At 38.1% G+C, this 23656-nt stretch overlaps 1 protein-coding gene across 2 annotated transcripts in view; it reads left to right on the forward strand.

The window, feature by feature from the left end:
* Positions 1 to 23656, forward strand: part of RP1 (RP1 axonemal microtubule associated) — a 152279-nt gene that overhangs the window by 39497 nt on the left and 89126 nt on the right. Inside the window, exons 1-4 of one of the 2 annotated variants that reach the window (XM_033202785.1) lie at positions 4399 to 4534; positions 9587 to 10213; positions 10748 to 10919; positions 13270 to 19335. In XM_033202785.1, the coding sequence (XP_033058676.1) occupies positions 9599 to 10213; positions 10748 to 10919; positions 13270 to 18941 (6459 nt within the window). In that variant the 5' untranslated portion in view covers positions 4399 to 4534; positions 9587 to 9598 and the 3' untranslated portion in view covers positions 18942 to 19335. Of the gene's footprint in view, positions 1 to 4398; positions 4535 to 9586; positions 10214 to 10747; positions 10920 to 13269; positions 19336 to 23656 lie in introns of those variants that run through there. The other variant, XM_033202786.1, reaches the window with a different exon arrangement.

Consider the following 23656-nt stretch of genomic DNA (forward strand, 5'->3'; position numbering starts at 1 on the left):
ATCTCTTTTTGTTCCTGTTTTTGTTCATGTATTCCTTTAGTTATTTGAGCATCTTTAAGATAGTTGTTTTATAGTCTTTGTCTAGTAATTCTGCCATCTGGCTTCCTCAGGGACATTTTCTGTTATTTCGTTCCTTTTAATGGGATATACTTTCCTCTTTTTTAACGTGTGTGCATTGTGACTTTTTTTTGTTTAAAACTCTATTTGAATCATATAATTTGGTAACTCTGGAAATTTAATTATCTCCCTTCTCCATGGTTTGTTGGTTTGTTTCCTCCCTCACTCCCTCTCTTTCATTCATTCATTCTTTCTTTTTAAAATTTATTTGTATGGTTTCTCTTTGCCAAGAATCAGCCTGCAGTAGAAGCTTATGGTCTTCAGGTCTTTTCTGAGTATATGTTTTTCCCTGGGCATATGAGATGACTTTCTAAATTCCTCTGTACATGTAGTTGCTTTTGAATATCTCATCTTTAAGTGCCTAGTTCCCAAAAGGGGGAAGATTATTTAAAAAGAAGAAGAAAGTCCCAGGTGTTATATCTTTAAATCCCCTGGAAGCCACTTCTGCCACTGAGAGTTGCAACAATGCCTACCTCTGTATGCACCTTTGTAATCAGAAGCGGACATTAGCAGCCAGAACACAGAAACTTAGTATTTGGAGGAGGGGGTTCTTATTTCTCACTCTGGAACCTGCAAGCTGCAGCAGAAATGCAGGCTGCTGTCCCCACAGCTGCCTGCCATGGGGCTGGGGGATGAGGAATGAGTAGTCACTATAGCACTAATGGCTGAAATAAACAGAAATTAATTACAATTTACAAGTGAAGCCTTCCTCTGGAAGCTGCAAGCATTCAAATATACTTCCGAGTTCCAAAATATTAATTTCAGTTTCTGTCAGTACAATTTTTGTCCAAGTGCGGAGATGAATTCCTGGCACTTCCTACTCTGCCATCTTCCCTTGGATTTACCTGTATTTTTAATATCATTGCCAAAGTAATCCTTTGAAGTGTGAGATCATTATTTCTCTTCTCAAAATCCTTCTTTGGTTTCTCATCTCACTTAAAGTTAAAGCCAAAGTATTTACCAAGGGCTACAGACCCTGTATAATTTGGTGCCCTGCTATTTTAGCCACACTGGTCTTATGATTTCTCAAATACTTCAAATACTTCCCTCAAACCTTTGTACTTACTCTCTCTGCCAGGAGCATGCTTCTGTCAAATATCTGAACACCATTTCCCCTGACTACTTTTAGATTTCTTCTCACATGTCACTTCTCAGTGAGGTCTTCCCTGACCTCTACCACTGCCACTCCTACTTTACCTCACTTTTCTCCACAGCATTTTGTATGATCTAACATACTGTAGATTTGCTTATTTTTTTATAGTTTGTCTCTGCAGGATAATGTGACCCCATGAAGATAAGGAATTTTTCTATCATGTTCGTTGCTATGTGTGTCTAATACACAGTGAGTATGTATTAATTATCTGTTGAACAAATGAACAAATGAGTAAAGAAGGAAGGCTGTGTAAAAAACTCCACATCTAAAGGGAGGTGCCAATTCCACAGTCCAGGACATCTGTAATATGGGGAATGGATTTTTAAGGTAGAGATCACTTAGGTTCAATATCCAATAATTTAACTTCATCAGGATGGACCATACACAGAATTCTATGTGGCTTGGATGACAAAGGATGAAGGCCATATTCCATATCAGCTATACAAAATTATTATGCTTACTGATATAGTCTGATCTCTGTCCTGGATTCCTTGGGCCTGCCTGAAAAGGTAAATTCTAGCAGTTGCAATGCGACAGCATTCTTCTGGCATATATATCTCTACAACAATTCTGTACTAAGGCAGGAAGAGGATCATTCCTTTAATAAGTATTTATTGAGTGCCCAATATATATAAGGTATTGAGCTCTTTCTGGAAATTCAGAGATGATAAAGAAGTTACTCTTCTGGTGCTTAATGCATCAGTTGTTTGTGCAGTATGAAATGTACTAGAGAGTATATTTATACAGATAGATAAGGGGGCACATTGGAGGGTACTTACTTCATTCAGCATGTTGATGTAGTGGGAAGGCAGGGGTTCAAGAAAGGTTTCTGAGATGAACTGAGTATTGAAGGAAGGGATAGAAATGTATGGCAATGAAAGGCAGGGTGTTAGGGTTATGAGGAGGCATTCCAAGTAAGATAAACAATATATGCAAAAATCCAGAGAGAGCCACATTTAAAAAACTTCAAATAATCCAAACTACAGAGTAAGACATATAGATAAAAATGAAATTGGAAAAGTAAGCTGAAGTCAGATCACAATTTGTGTGGCATGCTAGGGCATGAAGTCATTTTATTAAACGCTGTGAGGATCATGGAAGTGTGTTAAAAGAAGATAAACATGGCGAAAATAATAATTTCCATTTATTGAACACTTGTTATGACATCCAGGCACTGTGTCAAACACATGATATATATTCTCTTAACCTTCACAATGAGCCTATAAAGCAGGTATTTTTCCACATTTTATGGCCAGGGAAGTAGACAGAGGAATTAAGTCCATGGCTGCAGATTCACATAGCAAAATGGAAGAGGCAGGATTTGAACTGAGGTCTGACTCAGTGGTATGCTGAGAATGTATGCTTAACACCACTCCTGTCATCTGGCCACTCTAACAGCGGTGACCAGACGGAACTTAACAGAGCTCAGACATGACATACAGGTAGTCTCAGAGGCCATGGCAATTGAAGGCATTCTCAGGGAAGAAGCCTGATATGAACTCTGCCAATGAGGCTTTTGGCATTCCTTAGACTCACTAATCAAAGGTGAGCCAGGGCCAGAAGTATCAGCATCAGCTTATTAGAAATGCAGACTCTCAGACCCTACCCCAGGCCTACTGAGTCAACCACTGCAGCAAGATCCCAGGAAATTCATGTGCACCTTCAAGCCTGGGAAGCCATGGTTTAGATACACATTGACATGTGCCAGAGACAAGTGATACCAGGGAGAGGGTATGGTGGCTCAATCGGATCACAGGGGTACCTGTTCTCTGTCCTCAACTGGAGTTGTGGGAGTGGAACGTATACTATGGGAGATGCTCAGAAAAGGAGAGCCCATTTTGTGCTGTCTTACATGTAAGAAATGTTGCCTTTCCTAAAAGTATCCCAAAAGAATCCCTTTAATTGAAATTATTTCCATGTCAAAATAGAACTGATCAATGTGAATTGTTTATCAGACATAGATTATAAAATTAAAGATAGAATCAAGAGAAATGCTGCATTAGTCCATTAGTCGTTAGCTATTTAAGGGCAGATCACATCTGACCCCAAACTTTTTGAATTTGTACTTCAATTTAGAGCTGGTAATGATACAATTCATGCCTATTGCTACACTGTAAACACAAGTTTACTGACTGATTTAATAGCCATGTCTTTGTGTAGACAGTGATAATTATAAATGGAGGTTTGTATCAAAGCTAGACACTACTGTTTCTCTTATCTACACCTCACTCTTTCTCTTTCTCCCCATCCCTCCCTACTCCTCTCTCCATTTCTCTCTCATAGGCGACCTATAACAAAGTCAGTATTTATGAGGCAAAGTGTGCAGTTTCATGATCTTTTTCCTTTTGTGATTGGCGTGGAGACAACATTGTGGTGCACATGCTTGAACCTGGTCCTGTTTCCCCAGAGGACCCCTTACCTTGTTTTTGTTGTTCAGAACTGAGGCAGGAAGCCCAGTAGGAAACCCGATTAGGTGAAGCATCTTCAAGTCCGATTAGACCATAGGTAGTCACTAGAAGGATCAGGTGCCATCTGGGGACTTTATGTGTGACAAAGTCCTGAAACATGTTCAAATCCCAGTATGAGTAAGGGAAGCAGTGGAAGCGTGCTGGGTATGCAGAAGCATAAAATCATAGCATTTCATCGTGTGCGGCTTCTGCTATTTGTCCTGTGTTATGTTGAGTCACCAAATTGTGTACACTCACAGTCATTTCAGAATTACATTAATGAGGTAATAAGCAAGAGTGCCTAAATAAAACAAAAGGCCTAGTTCTTTCTTTTTAAATGATTACCAGGAACAAGTACTGACTTAGAAACTTATCAGAATGAGAAAATGTCAAACAATTTCATTTTTAGCTGCACAGTAACAACTTTCTCCCATTAACATAAATAAATGAGGGTTAAAAGTTGTCTGGGAGAGAAGTGCTTGTGTATTGGTGAAGTATTTTTTCTGGAGGATAACACTAGGCAAGAAAGAAAGAAGGGAAACCTTCATGAGGAAGATTTCAAAACTGCAGAGCATGCTAGGACCTAGTTTGTTTCTGGCTGTGTTCTCCTTAGGTTGAGCTCTGTCTGGTGATTAGCATCACCGTGGATTAAATTAATTGGCTGTACTCAATCCCTTGCTGGACATACTGAGAATAAATCCAAAGACATTAGTTTCTTTGCACAAAATGAGGTTACATATCCAGTGACATTTATTTGAGCTATTTAAACAACTTAAACATCGTTTTCTTTTCTTAATAAGGGAAGTTCCAAGTTCTGGTAAGTACAAAACTATTTGAAATCTTTCTTTTGAAAATATTCTATGTTTTGCTAGTTGTATTTTGTTTTCCATGTTATACCTAGATTATAGATCTGTGTTCTGTCTTTAACTGTTAGAAAAAGAATAAATGTGATTAACAATTATCTTTTATCTAAATATGCCAGCAACCTGCACAATATGCTGATATTGAGGGAGAATGGAAGTTCAGTATCAGGAAATCAAGTGATTCTAGTTTATTCAAATGAGTAATGTTTACTTTGTTTCTGACAATAAAAGCATTATATACTTCTTATAGACATCTGGGCAATACATTAAAGAAGAAGGCAGCTGCTTGTAATTCAACAATGCTATGACTACCACAGTGAATAACTGGTGATTTTCCTTTTTGAATCTCCTCTCTCAACTCTACCCCATAGGCTTATGAAAATCTGAAACGAACTAATTTTTCTTGCAACATCAAGTCTCTGAATTGCTAAAAGAATGAACATTCTGTACATTCTGTATTTCTCAGTTTTCCATTATTTCTAATTCATTATTTGTGACTTGTCTGAATTCACATTATGTGGTAGAAAATTAAACTTAAAATATAATTAGTGAAATGACGCATGTAAATCTGTCGTGTTTTGTCAAGTGAGTGGGAGAGTGAAGACACGGCCCTCTTGGTAGAGGCCAATTATTTAGTTCTGAGCAGCACAGCTGTAAATGATTGATTTAAGTGGGGTTTGATTAAAACTAATGATGCCACAGATAAGCTTAGTCACAGTTGAGCCTAAGGGTGTTAAAAAATCTGCTTAATATTAAAGAGCAATGAAAGTATGCATGATAGCTCCATTGTCTAACTTTAGGCAATAAAGAGGCTCTGCAGAGAAGAAGAGAGGATATTGGTAGCAAGCTGTCATGTCATTAGAAGTGGATTTTAAGGCAAAGAGATTTTGTAAACCAGCTTCCTTGCTACACATAGGGAAGTCACTGGTGAGGAAACTGGAGGGCCTCAAGATTCTACAGTTACCTCTTTCCACCTCCACTTCTTCTTCAGCCTAAACTTCTGGGAGAATTAAACCATTTTATGCTGCTCAGTTTGTTTGTTCCCAAGGTAGCCCTTAACTATATTACTGCTTTATTCCAAATTTAGAGGGTATAAGATAAAACTTATTATCGAAAATGTATGTAAAGATACAATGCCAAATTTCCATGCAAATTCTGATTCTTTTTTTTTTTGAGATGGAGTCTTGCTTTGTCGCCCAGGCTGAAGTGCAGTGGCGTGATCTCGGCTCACTGCAAGCTCCGCCTCCCGGTTTCACACCATTCTCCTGCCTCAGCCTCCCAAGTAGCTGGGACTAAAGGTGCCTGCCACCATGCCCGGCTAATTTTGTTTTGTTTTTTTTTTTTTTTAGTAGAGATGGAGTTTCACTGTGTTAGCCAGGATGGTCTCAATTTCCTGACCTCGTGGTCTGCCTGCCTCGGCCTCCCAAAGTGCTGGGATTACAGGCGTGAGCCACTGCACCCAGTCTCTGATTAGTTTTTAAAACTGATTAAGAATGGAGCACAGCTAACATAGGAGAACTCAAAAAAGTTATGGAGGGCTGGTAGCTCTGTTTCCCAAAAGTGGGCACTCTATTGTCAAGACTTAATGACCACATTGCTAGTCTTGCTCATGTGCACCAGGTAAATGCTGTACCACCTCTGCCTTCTTCCTGTAGGGTATCTCTACCACTTTTTGCCTCTGGCATCTCAACTTTACACAGGCTTTCCTCTAGAAATTGCCCTCTCTTCTCACTCCTATCCCCAATCCCTCAGGCTGTATAAGACATCCCTCCTTAATATTCTCTTGGTACCCCAACTCTTCCTCTTCCTCAGTTGAGCTATTGAGTTACTCTGTGAACTTCCCATGGACTCTGTAGGAAATGCAAATTATTAACACAGGGTAAAGGCTGATTCACTTTCTTTAGAAATATTTGGTTTGCACCCTCTTTCCAAATGATGACATTGTACACTCAATGAACACAAATCTCTTTTTCCAATGATAATACCTAATCTTTATCATGTTCTGGGTTTTACACACAAGGCCCTCCTTATCATAGGCTCTTAAGACTCACCTACAAGGATGCAGAATCTCAACCCTCTACCCAAAAGTTCCCCCAGTGACTTCTAGGAGTTCCCAGAGATTCTCTCACACACTATGAAGATCATGTGAACTTGTATTTTTGTTTTGTTTTCACTACAGCATCCCCAACAAGGTGCCTGGCAACCACCCTGTTGGATGTACCTTCTCTACAAATGCTCCTCCACTGCTGGGGACCTGGCATCTTCCCAGGTCATGGTACCTTCAGCACCTGCCCTTCATGCACTGGGCTCAAAACCAATGCTCAGGGCTGGGTAGCAGTGGGATGTGGACAATGGCAGCTGCCTCTTTGCTCCTATTGTATTTATCTTCCATGTTTTCCCTCCAGGCCCCAGCACAAAATCTCCTTTCTCTTTGGCCAAAACCGACATTAGTATATTGGCTCACACAGATGTGTTCCCAAAGTGGTCACCAGGTTAATAGCTCTCCAAATAGTGAAATTCAGGCATTAAAAGGTGACATTAAGAGCCTCATGATGCATCTACACCAAGAAAAATATCATTTTCCAAAATTAGGTGAAAAATGTGGCTCAAATATTATTCATGTACAATATTTTCAAATAAACATATAAGTAAACCAACCTAAAATGTAATTGGAGGGAAAGAGTTCTAAAGTCTTATTTATTTATTTATTGAAATGGAGTCTCGCTGTGTTATCCAGGCCTGGGTGCAGTTGTGCGATCTCAGCTCACTGCAACCTCTGCCTCCTGGGTTCAAGCGATTCTCCTGCCTCTGCCTCCTGAGTAGAGTAGCTGGGACTACAAGCGCACACCCCCACGCCCGGCTAATTTTTGTATTTTTAGTAGAGACAAGGTTTGACCATGTTGGCCAGGCTGGTCTCAAACTCCTGATTTCAGGTGATCTACCCGCCTCGGCCTCCCAAAGTGCTGGGATTACACGTGTGAACGTGTGAGCCATCACACCTGGCCTAAAGTCTTATTTAAATACTGAAAGAACTCATCCTTCTTATAGTTGCTGAGGCCATGGTGATTAAGCAGCCTGCTCAAGGTCAGACCACAGTTGACCAGATGAGGATGAGAAGAGGTTGTAGTTTTGCTGACTCCATTGCGAAGCTGGATTCCCCAGCTCCTGATGCACATGTCTGCTATAGCTGCTTTTTTTGTCTTAAGTATTATAATTACTTTAAACCTCTGAGGAAGAAAGAAGGGAAGACATCTAATTTCTAGGCTGATCTTCAAATGTTTTTTTCTAAGTTACATTTAAATAAGATTTGCAAATCAGATTGGAGATATATGAAGAATCTTGGATAACAGCTTGCAAACATTTAAGTGGATGATTTGGGCCGAATTTATAGCTGATTTACAATGATAAACATGCCTTTTTCCATCTCTGTATTACCAATCACATTAATTTTGTTTGTTCAATTTGTCTTCAAGGCTGCAGGACTTTCTTACTGTGTCAAAAGACACTAATAATTAAAATGATTTTAAACAATAGAAAACAGCCACAAATGAAAACAAGGCCAGAACCAGATAAATCCTTCGACATGCTGCTCATTTGTCAATCAAACTCCAGTTTCACTGAGAAGTGGAAAAGGAAAACCTTGGTGCTTTGCTGAATATTACTCTTCTTGAATTCTCTTCTGAAGGTTTAACTTTAGAACTACTAGTGGGACCAGTAACCAGACTGCACCAGTTTTGGCAGCCCATAGCAATGCTGCCATTTATTCAAATAACATTTTTGCTTAGTGCAGTGTTTCCCAAAGTAAGATAAGTGGTGTGTGAGATGATTTGCCTGCATTTTCTCCAAACTGCAGTAGAAACATCTGATAGTATCTTAAGAGGGTTCTTACTTAAGGTTCTTTGTGATACATTCCTCCTAGAACTTAATGCCAGGTACATTTTCCTCCAGACAGTTTGGACTTGAAAAACATTTCCTGTTTCTCCCATATTTCCTTATTGTCAGGATATGAAGGACTAAACTGATGAATTGCAAAACTCTCTTACCTTTCTCAGTGGATGGTTTCCAACTTGTGTCTCTCTTGTTTTTTAAATTGTGCAATAATATCTGCTAATTTTAAAGGTTCACAAAGTTTACCAACGTATAAAAAAACATGAATATTATCCAGAGTTCTGCAATCCAGAGATAACCACCATCAACACTGGGTTGTATATATTTCTGGACTTTTCCCCAATTCATGTAACTCAGTCATGTGCCACATAACACTACTTTGGTCAATTGTGGACTACCTACATGATGGTGGCCCCATAAGATTATAATACCATATTTTGACTGTACGTTTTCTATGTTTAGATATGTTTAGATACACAAATTACCACTGTGTTACAATGTCCTACAGTATTCAAACAGTAACATGCTGTACAGATTTATGGCCTAGGAGGAATAGGTTATTCCATAAAGCCTGGGTGTGTAGTAGGCTTTACCATCTGTTTGTGTAAGTACACTCTATGATGTTCACACAATGATGAAATCACCTAACAATGCATTTCTCAGAACTTATCCTCATTGTTAAGCAATGTGACTGTACATATACATTTAAATCAATGGCACAGAATGTTCTGCAAACTGATTTTTTTCACTTAGTAATATGTCATGATCATCTTTCTATGCCAAAAGATATATCTATAAGGTCGTGTTTAATGGTTGTATAGTTTTCCATTGCATGGGTGTATATGTGATAATTTATTTATCTCGGCCCTTATTAGTGTGTTTAGGTTGTTTTTAACTTTTAAATTATAAATATCCTTATTTAACTGTTTATCTCTTTTTATTATAAGTCCCTTAAAATTGTTTTTCAAAATTGATAAGTATAATGAATGAATAAACGAATGAAAGAATAAACTTCTAGGAATATCCTGGATGTCTGCAGCTATATTTAGCATGCATTAGTATTACCATGTACTCGCTATGGTGCTGTGATTCTGGAGATAATTTTCTTTCTTCTCTAGGTCTTAGCCAAAATGAGTGATACTCCTTCTACTGGTTTTTCCATCATTCATCCTACTTCTTCTGAAGATCAACTTCCACCCCCTCGCCATTTGAGTCTCACTCATCCTGTTGTGGCCAAGCGGATCAGTTTCTACAAGAGCGGAGACCCCCAATTTGGTGGGGTCAGGGTGGTGGTCAACCCTCGCTCCTTTAAGTCCTTTGATGCTCTGCTGGATAACTTGTCCAGGAAGGTACCCCTACCTTTCGGAGTGAGGAACATCAGCACCCCTCGAGGCAGGCACAGCATCACGCGCCTGGAGGAGCTGGAGGACGGCGAGTCGTACCTATGTTCCCATGGCAGGAAGGTGCAGCCTGTGGACCTGGACAAAGCCCGTCGGCGCCCGCGGCCCTGGCTCAGCAGCCGGGCCATCAGCGCGCATGCACCGCCCCACCCCGTCGCCGTCGCTGCTCCCGGCAAGCCCCGCGCCCCACGGAGTCTGGTGGTCTTCAGGAATGGTGACCCGAAGACGAGGCGCACGGTTCTTCTGAGCAGGAGGGTCACCCAGAGCTTCGAGACATTTCTACAGCACCTGACAGAGGTCATGCAGCGCCCGGTGGTCAAGCTATATGCTACGGACGGAAGGAGGGTGAGCGTTCTAGGGGGCTCCTCAAGCCTGAGCTCATTTTGGGCACCCTACTAATTGGGTTCGTGTGGGGTGTGAATGGTGGCCCCTGGGAAGGAAGTCTTCCTCCCTGCCTGTGTATGTGAGTGTGTGCACCCAATACTGCCTTTGTTCCTTTGTCAGAATCTGACTGGAATCTCATCTTTACCTCACGCTGCCCACCCCTTTGTCTTCCCTGAGCCCCGAGTTATATAATGTTTTCACGTGGAATCCAATCTTGACAATATTTTTTGGAAAGGAGTGGCAAAGAGGAGTATTTTCATAGAGGAAGCATTTTCCTGGGATCCCTGCTGGGAGGTAACTGACTCCCCACCCCCACCCAACCTTGACATTTGGTATTTCTACTTATTTTGTATACACCATTGGTGCCTAAGAAAATGCTCAGTGATGATGTCTTTCAAGCCTAGGAGGTTGTTGATTTGATTCAAAAAAAGTTATAAAATTACCACTTAGTATAGAATGTGCTCATCTCAGGATAATGACTCTGGTCTCTTTTAGGTTCCCAGCCTCCAGGCAGTGATCCTGAGCTCTGGAGCTGTGGTGGCAGCAGGAAGGGAGCCATTTAAACCAGGAAATTATGACATCCAAAAATACTTGCTTCCTGCTAGATTACCAGGGATCTCTCAGCGTGTGTACCCCAAGGGAAATGCAAAGTCAGAAAGCAGAAAGAGTAAGTCACTTATTAATATATAGTACATATTTTTAGCCCTGAGATTTTTTTTTTGCCTCAACGACAGCAAAAATCCATGCTTAAATGACCAGTTCTTTCACCACAGAAACGAGAAGGAGAGGATTTAAAAACATTCTAAACTGAAATTGGCTATATTTAGAGTTGGAAAGAGTCAAAGAGATTATCTGTTTTTTAGACTTTTCCAAATCAATGACATGCCTGTTTAAATTGATGATGTGTGCTTTTTTTGCATAAACTACCTAGTTAAAAAATAAAAATGCCAGCATTTCTTGCTTTAGAGTGGAATCTGTGTAAGTCTCTTCTCTGGTTGTTGCAGAGTTTTCTCTGAATAGTACCATGCAGCATACATAGCTGACCTCAGCAGGTTAGCAGAATGACTGTAGTTTTTCAAATCTCCTCTATGTGCTCTGCCTTTTGAAGTTATTGCTATAAAAATTACAGGTTCTTAGATCCACATTTTATTTATTAAAAAAGGTTCATGCAACCAATTCATGCTGGTTAACGATAATGTAGGTTGATAAATCCTTAGATTCTGCTGTGTAGCATTATCCTTTGGATAGGGGAGGAAGAGGGCCTCTTCAGGCCCAGGGATGTGGGATAAGCTGTAAATTGCCTGTACAGCGTGGCTAATCTCATTATTCATTGTACTCAGTATTTCCGGGGAAAACAAGCTCTTTGCTAGAGTACTGATTGTTTTTTATACTTAAGTTTTTATTCTCTTTAGACTTGGATAATATTTATTTTAAATAGTATTAATCTCTCTACTTACTGCTAACGTGGGTGAAACTAATCCATCGTTGTTTAATGATTTCATGGATATATTCAGTAGATAATTATTAATGCTTCTATTTTGTAAGCTTTAGGTTGCCACATATATGTTATAAATAAGGTAGTGCTATTTCACGTTTGTCGTTTTACTAAAATGATTTTATTATGTCTGATACAGGTTGCTGAGTATGGTTTTTGATGACTGCAGGGAATCTGAGGGCTTTGTTAAATTTTACTTCAAAAATTTGAGACATTTTGATTTACAATTTAAGTAAAAGCATATCAAAAATAAGAAAAAATGTTTCTAGGTTTATACTCTGCAACATTAAAGGGGCTTACCTGATGGCAAGTATGTGCAAATCTATATAGATTTGCTAACAGGAATTTTTTTTTTTCTTTTTGAGATGGGGTTGTGCTGGGTTACCCAGGCTGTTATGATGGGCTGAAGTGATCACCCGCCTCAGCCTCCCAAAGTGCTGGGATTACAGGTGTGAGCCATTGCGCCCGGCCCAGGCATTTTGATTGAATTTAAGAAGCAAGAGTGCCAAGGTTAATGCTGAAGACACACGTTAAAAAGATAACTGATATCTGGACTTATGTCTAGCTCTGTTCTCTCTTGTGCCCTGTATTAAGTCAGTTGCAACGATTATACAAAGTGCATGCTAAATTAATGATTAGTACTTGATTAAGTCTTAATTATAAAAATGTTTCTGCTTTCATAAAGCTATGGATACCTCTTTTGATATTTGTAGGTGGAAAGATGAATACCAGCATAAATTGTTGCTTGCCTTGTTTGAATAGGTAAGCAGTACTTGGTTGGACTCCAGTTTCAGTGTTGGTAAACAAAACAACGAAATGAAAACCCACAAACTTTTATCTTTGGTAGAATTCTTAGCAGTTTTTACTTTATACTTTATACTTAATTTTAAAATTAAAATTACCTCATTAAACTTGTTAAAATTCTCTGAATCTCTTCATTAAAGTTGAATTAGAGATCTCTTCTAAAGAGTGGTTTGAAGAAATGTACCACTATTACAGTAGGTTTTCTCAAATAACTATTGGGAAAATACATAGGCTGAGTGTGGTGACTCACACCTATAATCCCAGCACTTTGGGAGGCTGAGGCAAGCGGATCACGAGGTCAGGAGATTGAGACCATCCTGGCCAACACGGTGAAACTCTGTCTTTACTGAAAATACAAAACAATTAGCTGGGTGTGGTGGTGTGTGTCTGTAGTCCCAGCTACTCGGGAGGCTGAAGCAGGAGAATCGCTTGAACCCTGGAGGAAGAGGTTGCCGTGAGCCCAGATCGCGCCACTGCACTCCAGCCTGGTGACAGAGTGAGACCCCGCCTCAAAAAAAAAAAAAAAAAAAAACGTAGAGCTCAGAAAAGTATTAGTAACATTTTACTATGAAATACAGAAAATACGCTACTTTTCATACTAATTATTTCCCTTTTTCTTTTTTTTTCTTTGCTGCCTCTTCCTTTGGATATTTTTAACTTCTCTGCCTTCCGTATTATATTTTGATGTGGGCACCTTTTACTCTTAAAATCTTTAAAGTAAGCACACATATGTCTTCAAGCTCAAGGTCCCAGATTTATTCTGTTTCTTCTGAGAAAACACATAATAATGATAGCTACTTAGACTATTCTTTTGTTCCTGAAAATTACTTGGCCTTAGAAAAGAGTGATTCTCAGAATTTACCAATATATCCTTCTGAAGATGATATTGAGAAATCAATTATTTTTAATCAAGATGGCACTATGACAGTTGAGATGAAAGTTCGATTCAGAATAAAAGAGGAAGAAACCATAAAATGGACAACTACTGTTAGTAAAACTGGTCCTTCTAATAATGATGAAAAGAGTGAGATGAGTTTTCCAGGAAGAACAGAAAGTCGATCATCTGGTTTAAAGCTTGCAGCATGTTCATTCTCTGCAGATGTGTCACCTATGGAGCGAAGCAGTAATCAAGAAGGCAGTTTAGCAGAGGAGATAAACATTCAAATGACAGATGAAGAGCCTGAAACTTGCAGTTCTGCTAGTTGGGAGAATGCTACTGTGGACACAGATATCACCCAGGGAACTCAGGATCAAGCAAAGCATCGTTTTTATAGGCCCCCTACACCTGGACTAAGAAGAGTGAGACAAAAGAAATCTGTGATAGGCAGTGTGACCTTAGTATCTGAAACTGAGGTTCAAGAGAAAATGATTGGACAGTTTTCCTATAGTGAAGAAAGGGAAAGTGGAGAAAACAAGTCTGAGTATCATATGTTTACACATTCTTGCAGTAAAATGTCAGCAGTATCTAACAAACCAGTACTTGTTCAGATCAATAACAACGATCAAATGGAGGAGTCATTGTTAGAAAGAAAAAAGGAAAACAGACTGCTTAAGTCAAGTGCAATAAGTGCTGGTGTTATAGAAATTACAAGTCAGAAGATGTTAGAGATGTCGCATAATAATGGTTTGCCATCAACTATATCAAATAACTCAATTGTGGAGGAAGATGTAGTTGATAGTATAGTATTGGACAACAAAACTGGTGTCAAGAACTTCAAAGCTTATGATAACACCAATGATAGGTTCAGCCCTATTTCAGCAGATGCAACCCACTTTTCAAGTACCAACTCTGGAACTGACAAAAATATTTCTGAGGCTACAGCTTCAGAAGCATCCTCTACTGTCACTGCAAGAGTTGACAGACTAATTAATGAATTTGCTCAGTGTGGTTTAACAAAACTTCCAAAAAATGAAAAGAAGATTTTGTCATCTGTTGCCAGCAAAAAGAAGAAAAAATCTCGACAGCAAGCAATAAATTCCAGATATCAAGATGGACAGCTTGCAACCAAAGGAATTCTTAATAAGAATGAGAGAATGAACACAAGAGGTAGAATTAGAAAGGAAATGATATTGCAAGATTCAGATAGTCCCCTTAAAGGAGGGATACTTTGTGAGGAAGACCTCCAGAGAAGTGATACTGTAATTGAATCAAATACTTTTTGTTCCAAAAGTAATCTCAATTCCACTATTTCCAAGAATTTCCACAGAAATAAATTAAATACTACTCAAAATTCCAAGGTTCAAGGACTTTTAACCAAAAGAAAATCTAGATCACTAAAGAAAGTAAGCTTAGGAGCACCTAAAAAAAGAGAAATCTGTCAAGGAGATAAAGTGTTTCCTCACAATGAATCTAAATATTGCAAAAATACTTTTGAAAATAAAAGTTTATTTCATGTATTTAACATCCTTGAGCAAAAACCCAAATATTTTTATGCACCACAATCTCAAGCAGAAGTGGCATCTGGGTATTTGAGAGGAATGGCAAAAAAGAGTTTAGTTACTGATTCACACATAACTTTAAGAAGCCAGAAAAAACAAAAAGGGGATAAATTGAAAGCAAGTGCTGTTGTAAGTAAACAACATGCTACAACCAGGGCAAATTCCTTAGCTTCTTTGAAAAAACCTGATTTTCCTGAGGATATTGCTCATCATTCAATTCAAAATTATATACAGAGTTGGTTGCAGAACATAAATCCATATCCAACTTTAAAGCCTATAAAATCAGCTCCAGTATGTAGAAATGAAATGAGTGTGGTAAATTGTAACAATAATAGTTTTCCAGGGAATGATCTCCATACAAGTTCTGGAAAAATAAATAATTTTGTTATGGAAAGTAATAAGCACATAACTAAAATTGCCAGTGTGACAGGAGATAATCTATGTAAAGAGGGAGATAAGTCTTTTATTGCCAGTGATACTGGTGAAGAAGATCTCCATGAGACACAGGTTGGATCTCTGAATGATGCTTATTTGGTTTCCCTGCATGAACATTGTACTTTGTCACAGTCAGCTATTAATGATCATAATACTAAACATCATATAGCTGCTGAAAAATCAGGACCAGAGAAAAAGCTTGTTTACCAGGAAATAAACCTAGCTAGAAAAAGGCAAAGTGTAGAGGCTGCCATTCAAGTAGATCCTATAGAAGAGGAAACTCCAAAAGACCTCTTACCAGTCCTGATGCTTCACCAATTGCAAGCTTCAGTTCCTGGTATTCCCAAGACTCAGAATGGAGTTGTTCAAATGCCAGGTTCACTTGCAAATGTTCCCTTTCATTCTGCAATATGTAATTCATCCACTAATCTCCTTCTAGCTTGGCTCTTGGTGCTAAATCTAAAGGGAAGTATGAATAGTTTCTGTCAAGTTGATGCTCACAAGACTACCAACAAATCTGCAGAAACACTTGCATTACTGGAGATTCTAAAGCACATAGCCATCACAGAGGAAGCTGATGACTTGAAAGCTGCTGTTGCCAATTTAGTGGAGTCAACTACAAGCTACTTTGGACTCAGTGAGAAAGAACAAGACATGGTTCCACTAGATCTTTCTGCAAATTGTTCCACAGTCAACATTCAGAGTGTTCCTAAGTGCAGTGAAAATGAAAGAACACAAAGAATCTCCTCTTTGGATGGAGACTGCTCTGCCAGTGAGGCATGTGCTCCTGAAGTCTGTGTTTTGGAAGTGACTTGCTCTCCATGTGAGATGTGCACTGTAAATAAGACTTATCCTCCAAAAGAGACATGTAACCCCAGTGATGCTCTTTTTCCTAGTGATGGTTATGGTGTGGATCAGACTTCTATGAATAAGGCTTGTTTCCTAGGAGAGGTCTGTTCACTTACTGATACTGTGTTTTCCAACAAGGCTTGTGCTCAAAAGGAGAACCATATCTATGAGGGAGCTTGCCTAATTGATGAGACTTACGTTCCTGTCAGTGTCTGCAATACCATTGACTTTTTCAACTCCAAAGAAAACACATATACTGATAACTTGGAATCAACTGAAGAGTTAGAAAGAGGTGATGACATTCAGAAAGATCTAAATATTTTGACAGACCCTGAATATAAAAATGGCTTTAATACATTGGTGTCACATCAAAATATCAGTAATTTAAGCTCCTGTGGCCTTTGCCTAAGTGAAAAAGAAGCAGAACTTGATAAGAAACGTAGTTCTCTAGATGATTTTAAAAATTGTTCACTAAAGAAGTTTCAGGATGAAAATGCATATACTTCCTTTGATACGGAAGAACCAAGGACTTCTGAAGAACCAGGCTCAATAACCAACAGCATGACATCAAGTGAAAGAAACATTTCAGAATTGGAATCTTTTGAAGAATTAGAAAACCAGGACACTGATACCTTTAATACGGTGGTAAATGGAGGAGAGCAAGCCACTGAAGAACTAATCCAAGAAGAGTTAGAGGCTAGTAAAACTTTAGAATTGATAGGCATCTCTGGTAAGCATATTATGGAAGAAAAAAGAAGGAATGGTATAATTTATGAAATAATCAGTAAAAGGCTGGCAACACCACCATCTTTAGTTTTTTGCTATGATTCTAAGCAAAATAGTGAAAAGGAGACTAGTGAAGGAGAAATTAAGGTGGTAAAAATGATGGTGAAAAGTATGGAAGCCGGAAGTTATTCAGAGTCCTCTCCTGATTTAAAAAAATGCATCAGAAGTCCCGTGACTTCTGATTGGTCAGACTATCGACCAGACAGTGACAGTGAGCAGCCATATAAAACATCCAGTGATGATCCCAATGACAGTGGCGAACTTGCCCAAGAGAAAGAATACAACATAGGATTTGTTAAAAGGGCGATAGAAAAACTTTACGGTAAAACAGATATTATCAAGCCATCTTTTTTTCCTGGGTCTACCCGCAAATCTCAGGTTTGTCCTTATAATTCTGTGGAATTTCAGTGTTCCAGGAAAGCAAGTCTTTATGATTCTGAAGGGCAGTCATTTGGCTCTTCTGAACAGGTATCTAGTAGTTCACCTATGTTGCAGGAATTCCAGGAGGAAAGACAAGATAAGTGTGATGTTAATGGTGTGAGGAACAATTATTATGGGGGTGACATTGTAGAATCTGGTACAAAACAAAATGATCACAGCAGAATCCTCACAGACATAGAGGAAGGAGTGCTGATTGACAAAGGCAAATGGCTTCTGAAAGAAAATCATTTGCTAAGGATGTCATCTGAAAATCCTGGCATGTGTGGCAATGCAGACACCACATCAGTGGACACCCTACTTGATAATAACAGCAGTGAAGTACCATATTCACATTTTGGTAATTTGGCCCCAGGCCCAGTCATGGATGAACTCTCCTCTTCAGAACTCGAGGAACTAACTCAACCCCTTGAACTAAAATGCAATTACTTTAACATGCCTCATGGTAGTGACTCAGAACCTTTTCATGAGGATGTTCACAATGAAACCTGTGCCAAGGAAAGAATAGCAAATCACCATACAGAGGAGAAAGGTAATAATCATCAGTCAGAAAGAGTATGCACATCTGTCACTCATTCCTTTATGTCTGCTGGTAACAAAGTCTACCCTGTCTCTGATGATGCTATTAAAAACCAACCATTGCCTGGCAGTAATATGATTCATGGTACACTTCAGGAAGCTGACTCTTTGGATAAACTGTATGCTCTTTGTGGTCAACATTGCCCAATACTAACTGTTATTATCCAACCCGTGAATGAGGAAGACCGAGGATTTGCATATCGCAAAGAATCTGATATTGAAAATTTCTTGGGTTTTTATTTATGGATGAAAATACACCCATATTTACTTCAGACAGACAAAAAAGTGTTCAGGGAAGAGAACAATAAAGCAAGTATGAGACAAAATCTTATTGATAATGCCATTGGTGATACATTTGATCAGTTTTATTTCAATAACACATTCGACTTGATGGGTAAAAGAAGAAAACAAAAAAGAATTAACTTTTTGGAGTTAGAGGAAGAAGGTAATTTAAAGAAATTCCAACCAGATTTGAAGGAAAGGTTTTGTATGAATTTCTTGCACACATCATTGTTAGTTGTGAGTAATATGAATTCAGATACACAAGACCTCAGCAGTCAGACAAATGAAATGTTTAAAGTAGTCGATGAGAATAACAACTTATTAAATAACAGATTCCAGGGCTCAAGAACAAATCTCAACCAAGTAGTAAGAGAAAATACCAACTGTCATTACTTCTTTGAAATGCTTGGTCAAGCTTGCCTCTTAGATATTTGCCAAGTTGAGACCTCCTTAAATATTAGCAACAGAAATACTTTAGAAGAACTTTGTATGTTTGAGGGTGAAAATCTTTTCATTTGGGAAGAGGAAGACATATTAAATTTAACTGATCTTGAAAGCAATAGAGAACAAGAAGATTTATAATTTCAATATCAGCACATTCTTTGTCAATTCATTTTTTCCCATAATGAGATGAAGCACATGTGACAAATATGGACTAGATAACTGCTAAGAATTTCCCATTTCTTCAAAATGAACTTACCCTGGAAAGCCTTCCTTTGGATAACCAGTTTGACTTTCATAATTTCTCTGTTCTTTGTTTTTCCAACAATTACAGACTCAGGTTCTCTTATTTTGGAAGTTTCTATCCGGTTTTGTTCTGAACTTACTTTTTTTTTTTTTTTTTGGTATCTATGATTTCTTTGCTCAGGGCATCAAAATGTGCTAAGGACAAGAACTATATCCTTTTTAAAAAATGTTGTTAGCTTGGTATAAAATGTATATTGAATGTATTGGTGAATAAATTGAATAGACATAACTATCTCAAAGTACTTCACTTATTCTTTTTAACTACTGATTTGATAAAAGGTATGATTATAAGATGTCCACAACAATCTCATAGTTTCTTGTGCCAAATGTGTTGAGTCTAGTTTTTCAGAATATCCAGTGAAATTGCAAGCATTTCCATGGGACAGGATTTACTGTTTTTCTAATAGACTAGCCTATCAAGTATCAATTGGTTTGAATAACTGTGGTATATTTCCCAGGAGTTAACCAGGAAAGCTTTTAAGATTCCTTCCACTCCATTACTATATGATGGTATAGAAACAAGTCTTAGAAAACTTGGAAATCTATGCCTCTTGTCTACAACTGACTCAAATTAGAATGGTCAGTATTTTTGGGGCCACACATGGAGATGCTAAAATAACATAAATTTGGCATTGAGGAACAAAAGGTAACTAAATTAATTACATCAAGAATAATGTTGGTGTCAGTTCAGCATGAGTCATAAATTCATAAAAATTATGAATTGCTACTTCATCAGCTGGAGACTACTTCTACATAGAGTATGCTTTTAAAAAAAAATTAAGTGATGCTTTCTTTTAATGAATATATGGAAGTTATAATGTTATGTAAGTTTCTGTAGTAAGCAATGATAAATTGTAGTGAATGAAAGAGCACAAAGTTTTGGAGAAAAAATAGAAAGGAGAAAATAATTTACATTAATTTTGTGCCTACCGTGTATCAGGGACTATGGTACACCTGCAGGGTTTTTGTGTGTAATTCTTCCTCATAAAGGCACTGTGAATGTGGCTGTATTACTCCCCCAGAATTTTTTTTTTTTTTTTAAATAGAGAAGTTAGGAGAAGAAGGTAAAGGACTTTCATGACTGGTTTACAGTAGGGTATCATGCCAAGATTTGAACCCAGTTCTTTGTGCTTGAAAATTAATGCTCTTTTACTACCCTTTTTTTTTTTTTTTGAAGGCTGATACTCACTATGTTTCCCAGGCTTGTCTTGAACTCCTGGGTTCAAATGACCCTCCATCCTGAGCTTCTCAAGTAGTTGGGGACTACAGGCGCATGCCACTGCACTGGGCTTACTACATTTTTGCCATTGTTTTCATGTGAGGAAGATGGTATAAGATTTTTTTTTTTTTTTTTTTTCGAGACAGACTTTCTCTCTTGTTGCCCAGGTTGGAGAGCAATGGTATGATCTCGGCTCACTGCAACCCCCGCCTCCCGGGTTCAAGTGATTCTCCTGCCTCAGCCTCCCAAGTAGCTGGGATTATAGGCATGCACCACCACACCTGGCTAATTTTTGTATTTTTAGTAGAGATGGGGTTTCTCCATGTTGGTTAGGCTGGTCTTGAACTCCTGACCTCCTGACCTCAGGTGATCGACCCGCCTCGGCCTCCCAAAGTGCTGGGATTACAAGTGTGAGCCACTGCGCCTGGCCAGGGATAAGATATATTTTTAAAAATCAGCACTCATTTGCTAGTGCAGTGAGACAAGGAAAGAATTTTTCTTTTTAATTTGGAAGGTGTGAAATACAGATATACCTAAGAAGACTGAGGAAATCCCTTATAAAAACCAGGAGGTTTCAAGAAATATGGCATGCAGTATGTAGTTGTTGGCAATAATATTACACCAAACAGTGTCCTTGGTGCATAATAATTGGGAGAAGCTGGAGTGACAACCATGAATTAGTAATGCATGACTGTGTAACATACTTCTTCTTTAAAATGAACATGTTCACATACATTGAATTGTGAGATCTTAGGCCACATCTTATTCACAGAGCTAGCTTCGTACTTGGGACATGGTAAGTACCTAATAAATGTGTGTTAAATGGATAAGAAGTGCTTTTGAAGGCATTTAGTTTTTCTTAACTCTTACTAATTTCAGATCCATACATATAGAAGGATGTGCAAATATGCTGAAGGATAGAACTCAGTTTTTTGTATTTTTTTAGGTTTTTTTATATTTTATGAAAGCAGTATTTTACTCATCCTTAAAATGTCTGTAAAGATGATTTTTTCTTTTAAACATTCAAAGCATGTTTTTATTTTTACAAGGTTTATATTTAAAAAATCTTGTCACACTGCGAAATTTTGAAGAGTAAGTGAAACTTGAGAGGAAATTTAAGAATATTATAGAGACCTAGCTTTTGCTTTAGAGATGAAGTACCTGAAGGGCTGAGTATGGAAGTGTAGCACCCCTTACTCAGGAATTCAGAGTCTCTGGTTCCAAGGTAGAGTGGTGAAATTATTGTGTTTTGCCCACCAGATGGCAGCTGTGCCATGCGCTGTCAAAAGTTCAGGCACTCTGAGAGGCTTGCATGGATAAAGGCAATGCTTTAAGCATTGGGGCAGTCTCTGAGCTTCGTGCTTCTGCTTCAGTGAAAACTGAATGTCCAACTCTGCAGGCATCCCCCAAATATTAAACCCAGAAGAAGTAGCAGTGTTCAGAATTAAAATAAATATACTGTTAGTAGCAAAGAGCAAAAGTTCAAACGTAGAGGCACTCAAAAATGCCAACTGTCAAGAATCATCAGAGTTGATTCCAAGGAAAGCCCAATTTGGGGAGGATGGCACCCACCAAAATTCCCTCATTCAAGTTGAAACTAAGTTAATGAGCCATTGGCTCAGTGGATAGGGGTAATTTTTACATGACACTTTCAAATACTATAATGCAACTTTTCAGTGACAAAAAACATGCCTCATTTTTCAGAGTGTAAACTGAGGTATTGAAACTACATTCCGTATTTGTGGCACTCATTAAAGTACTTATGAGGAGCTACCTTATAAGGTGGTTGTGAGAGGATCACTAGAGAAAATACTTGTAAAACCCTTAGCACAGAGGTTGGCACACAGTGTTAAACATGTTTTAGCTATTTTTCTTTAAAAAGCCATTAGTGTTAATATATTTGATATGCTTTTCAGAGTTGGTGTTCTTCTGACCAAGATGTATTTTAGCTTTATTGTGTGCATGTATATGAAATGTAATATTTTCAAGATTTAGTCATCTGGCCCCTTATGAAAGTGAAGGTGACTAACAATTTGAGCCCTTGCTTGGTGCCAAATATTGGGCTAAGTTCTTTATGTGTATCATCTTAGTCCTCACAAGAACCCTCTTGATGGGTAATAGTATCTTTAATGTAGCAGGAAGGGGACTAAAGCTCACAGAGGCTAGTAAAGAAGCACTTTTACTTTAATATCTGTATTTGATCCTCATAAAAAGTCCTGAGTTTTGTGGTTTGATACTCTATGTACAGATCTACCCTGAAAACAACATGACTTTTTATTCCTTGTTTATTGAGGTTAAAAAGGATTCCATAACTGACCAGAGTTATTTTAATCCAAAGTACTTAGCATTTTTCCTACTATTCTACTGTCTTGTCCATTAAAGTATTAACGGATAATTGTTTTTAAAAAGCAAAATCATGAATTCCGTACAGATATAACATGATCATGTGCCAAAGATTTTATTTAACTTACAAATTGCGTAGGGAATTATTAACATATATAATGGGCTGAAGGAAGAATTTAAAGTATCACTAAAAATAAGCAATAAGAAATGCTGAAATGAATTCGGGTCTGTCCAGGACAAAGATTACATTCCCTGGACACAACCAATTTATATTTCTATGGACAAGAATAGTTTGCATTATCTATGTTTTTACAATTTGCAGGATTTTCAGATAATTTAAAGATAATGAAAAAACAGAGGTAACCCCAAGAGGACTTGACAAGGCACTAGTAATTTCTTTTTTGTCCATTTCAAGGTATTTCACAGTTTTTTTCCCAAAAGGGTTTATCTTCCAGTGACTTAAGTGCTAAGTTATTAAGGGAATATTCCCAAGTCATAGCAGAGAATGTATGACTGAAAAACTTTTGAAAATTAAGGAGCAAAACAGCAAACCTTCAAACAGAGACAAGTACTATGTTTGATGGTTTAGAGAAGATATGTTCATCTTGTTCTAGACAAAAATTAGTAAACAGTTCTCATCATGGACTTTAGATGTAATAAACAATGATTATTTTTTAACAATGGGAATTCTTTCTAAAGGACATACACATGAGTCTTTTCTCTATGCATTGGTATTTCATATATTAATGTTTACTTTTTGATTCATACACAGATTATCATAACAATCAGTAACAGCAAGAACAAAAAACAAAGGGCAATGGAGTAAAAATCGTTTAGCTGCTTTTCCTCTTGAAAATAGTTCTTTTCTTCTGTAACTCTAATGTTGATAAATGGCTGCAGTCTACAGACTACTACCTACGTGAGACTGCTTAAAGCTCAGGTGAATCAATACAACCAAGTAAATTAAGATAGGATAGAAGGTTCATGG

The sequence above is a fragment of the Trachypithecus francoisi genome, unplaced genomic scaffold, assembly GCF_009764315.1.
Source record: "Trachypithecus francoisi isolate TF-2019V2 unplaced genomic scaffold, Tfra_2.0 Lachesis_group7, whole genome shotgun sequence".
NCBI classification, from domain to species: domain Eukaryota; kingdom Metazoa; phylum Chordata; class Mammalia; order Primates; family Cercopithecidae; genus Trachypithecus; species Trachypithecus francoisi.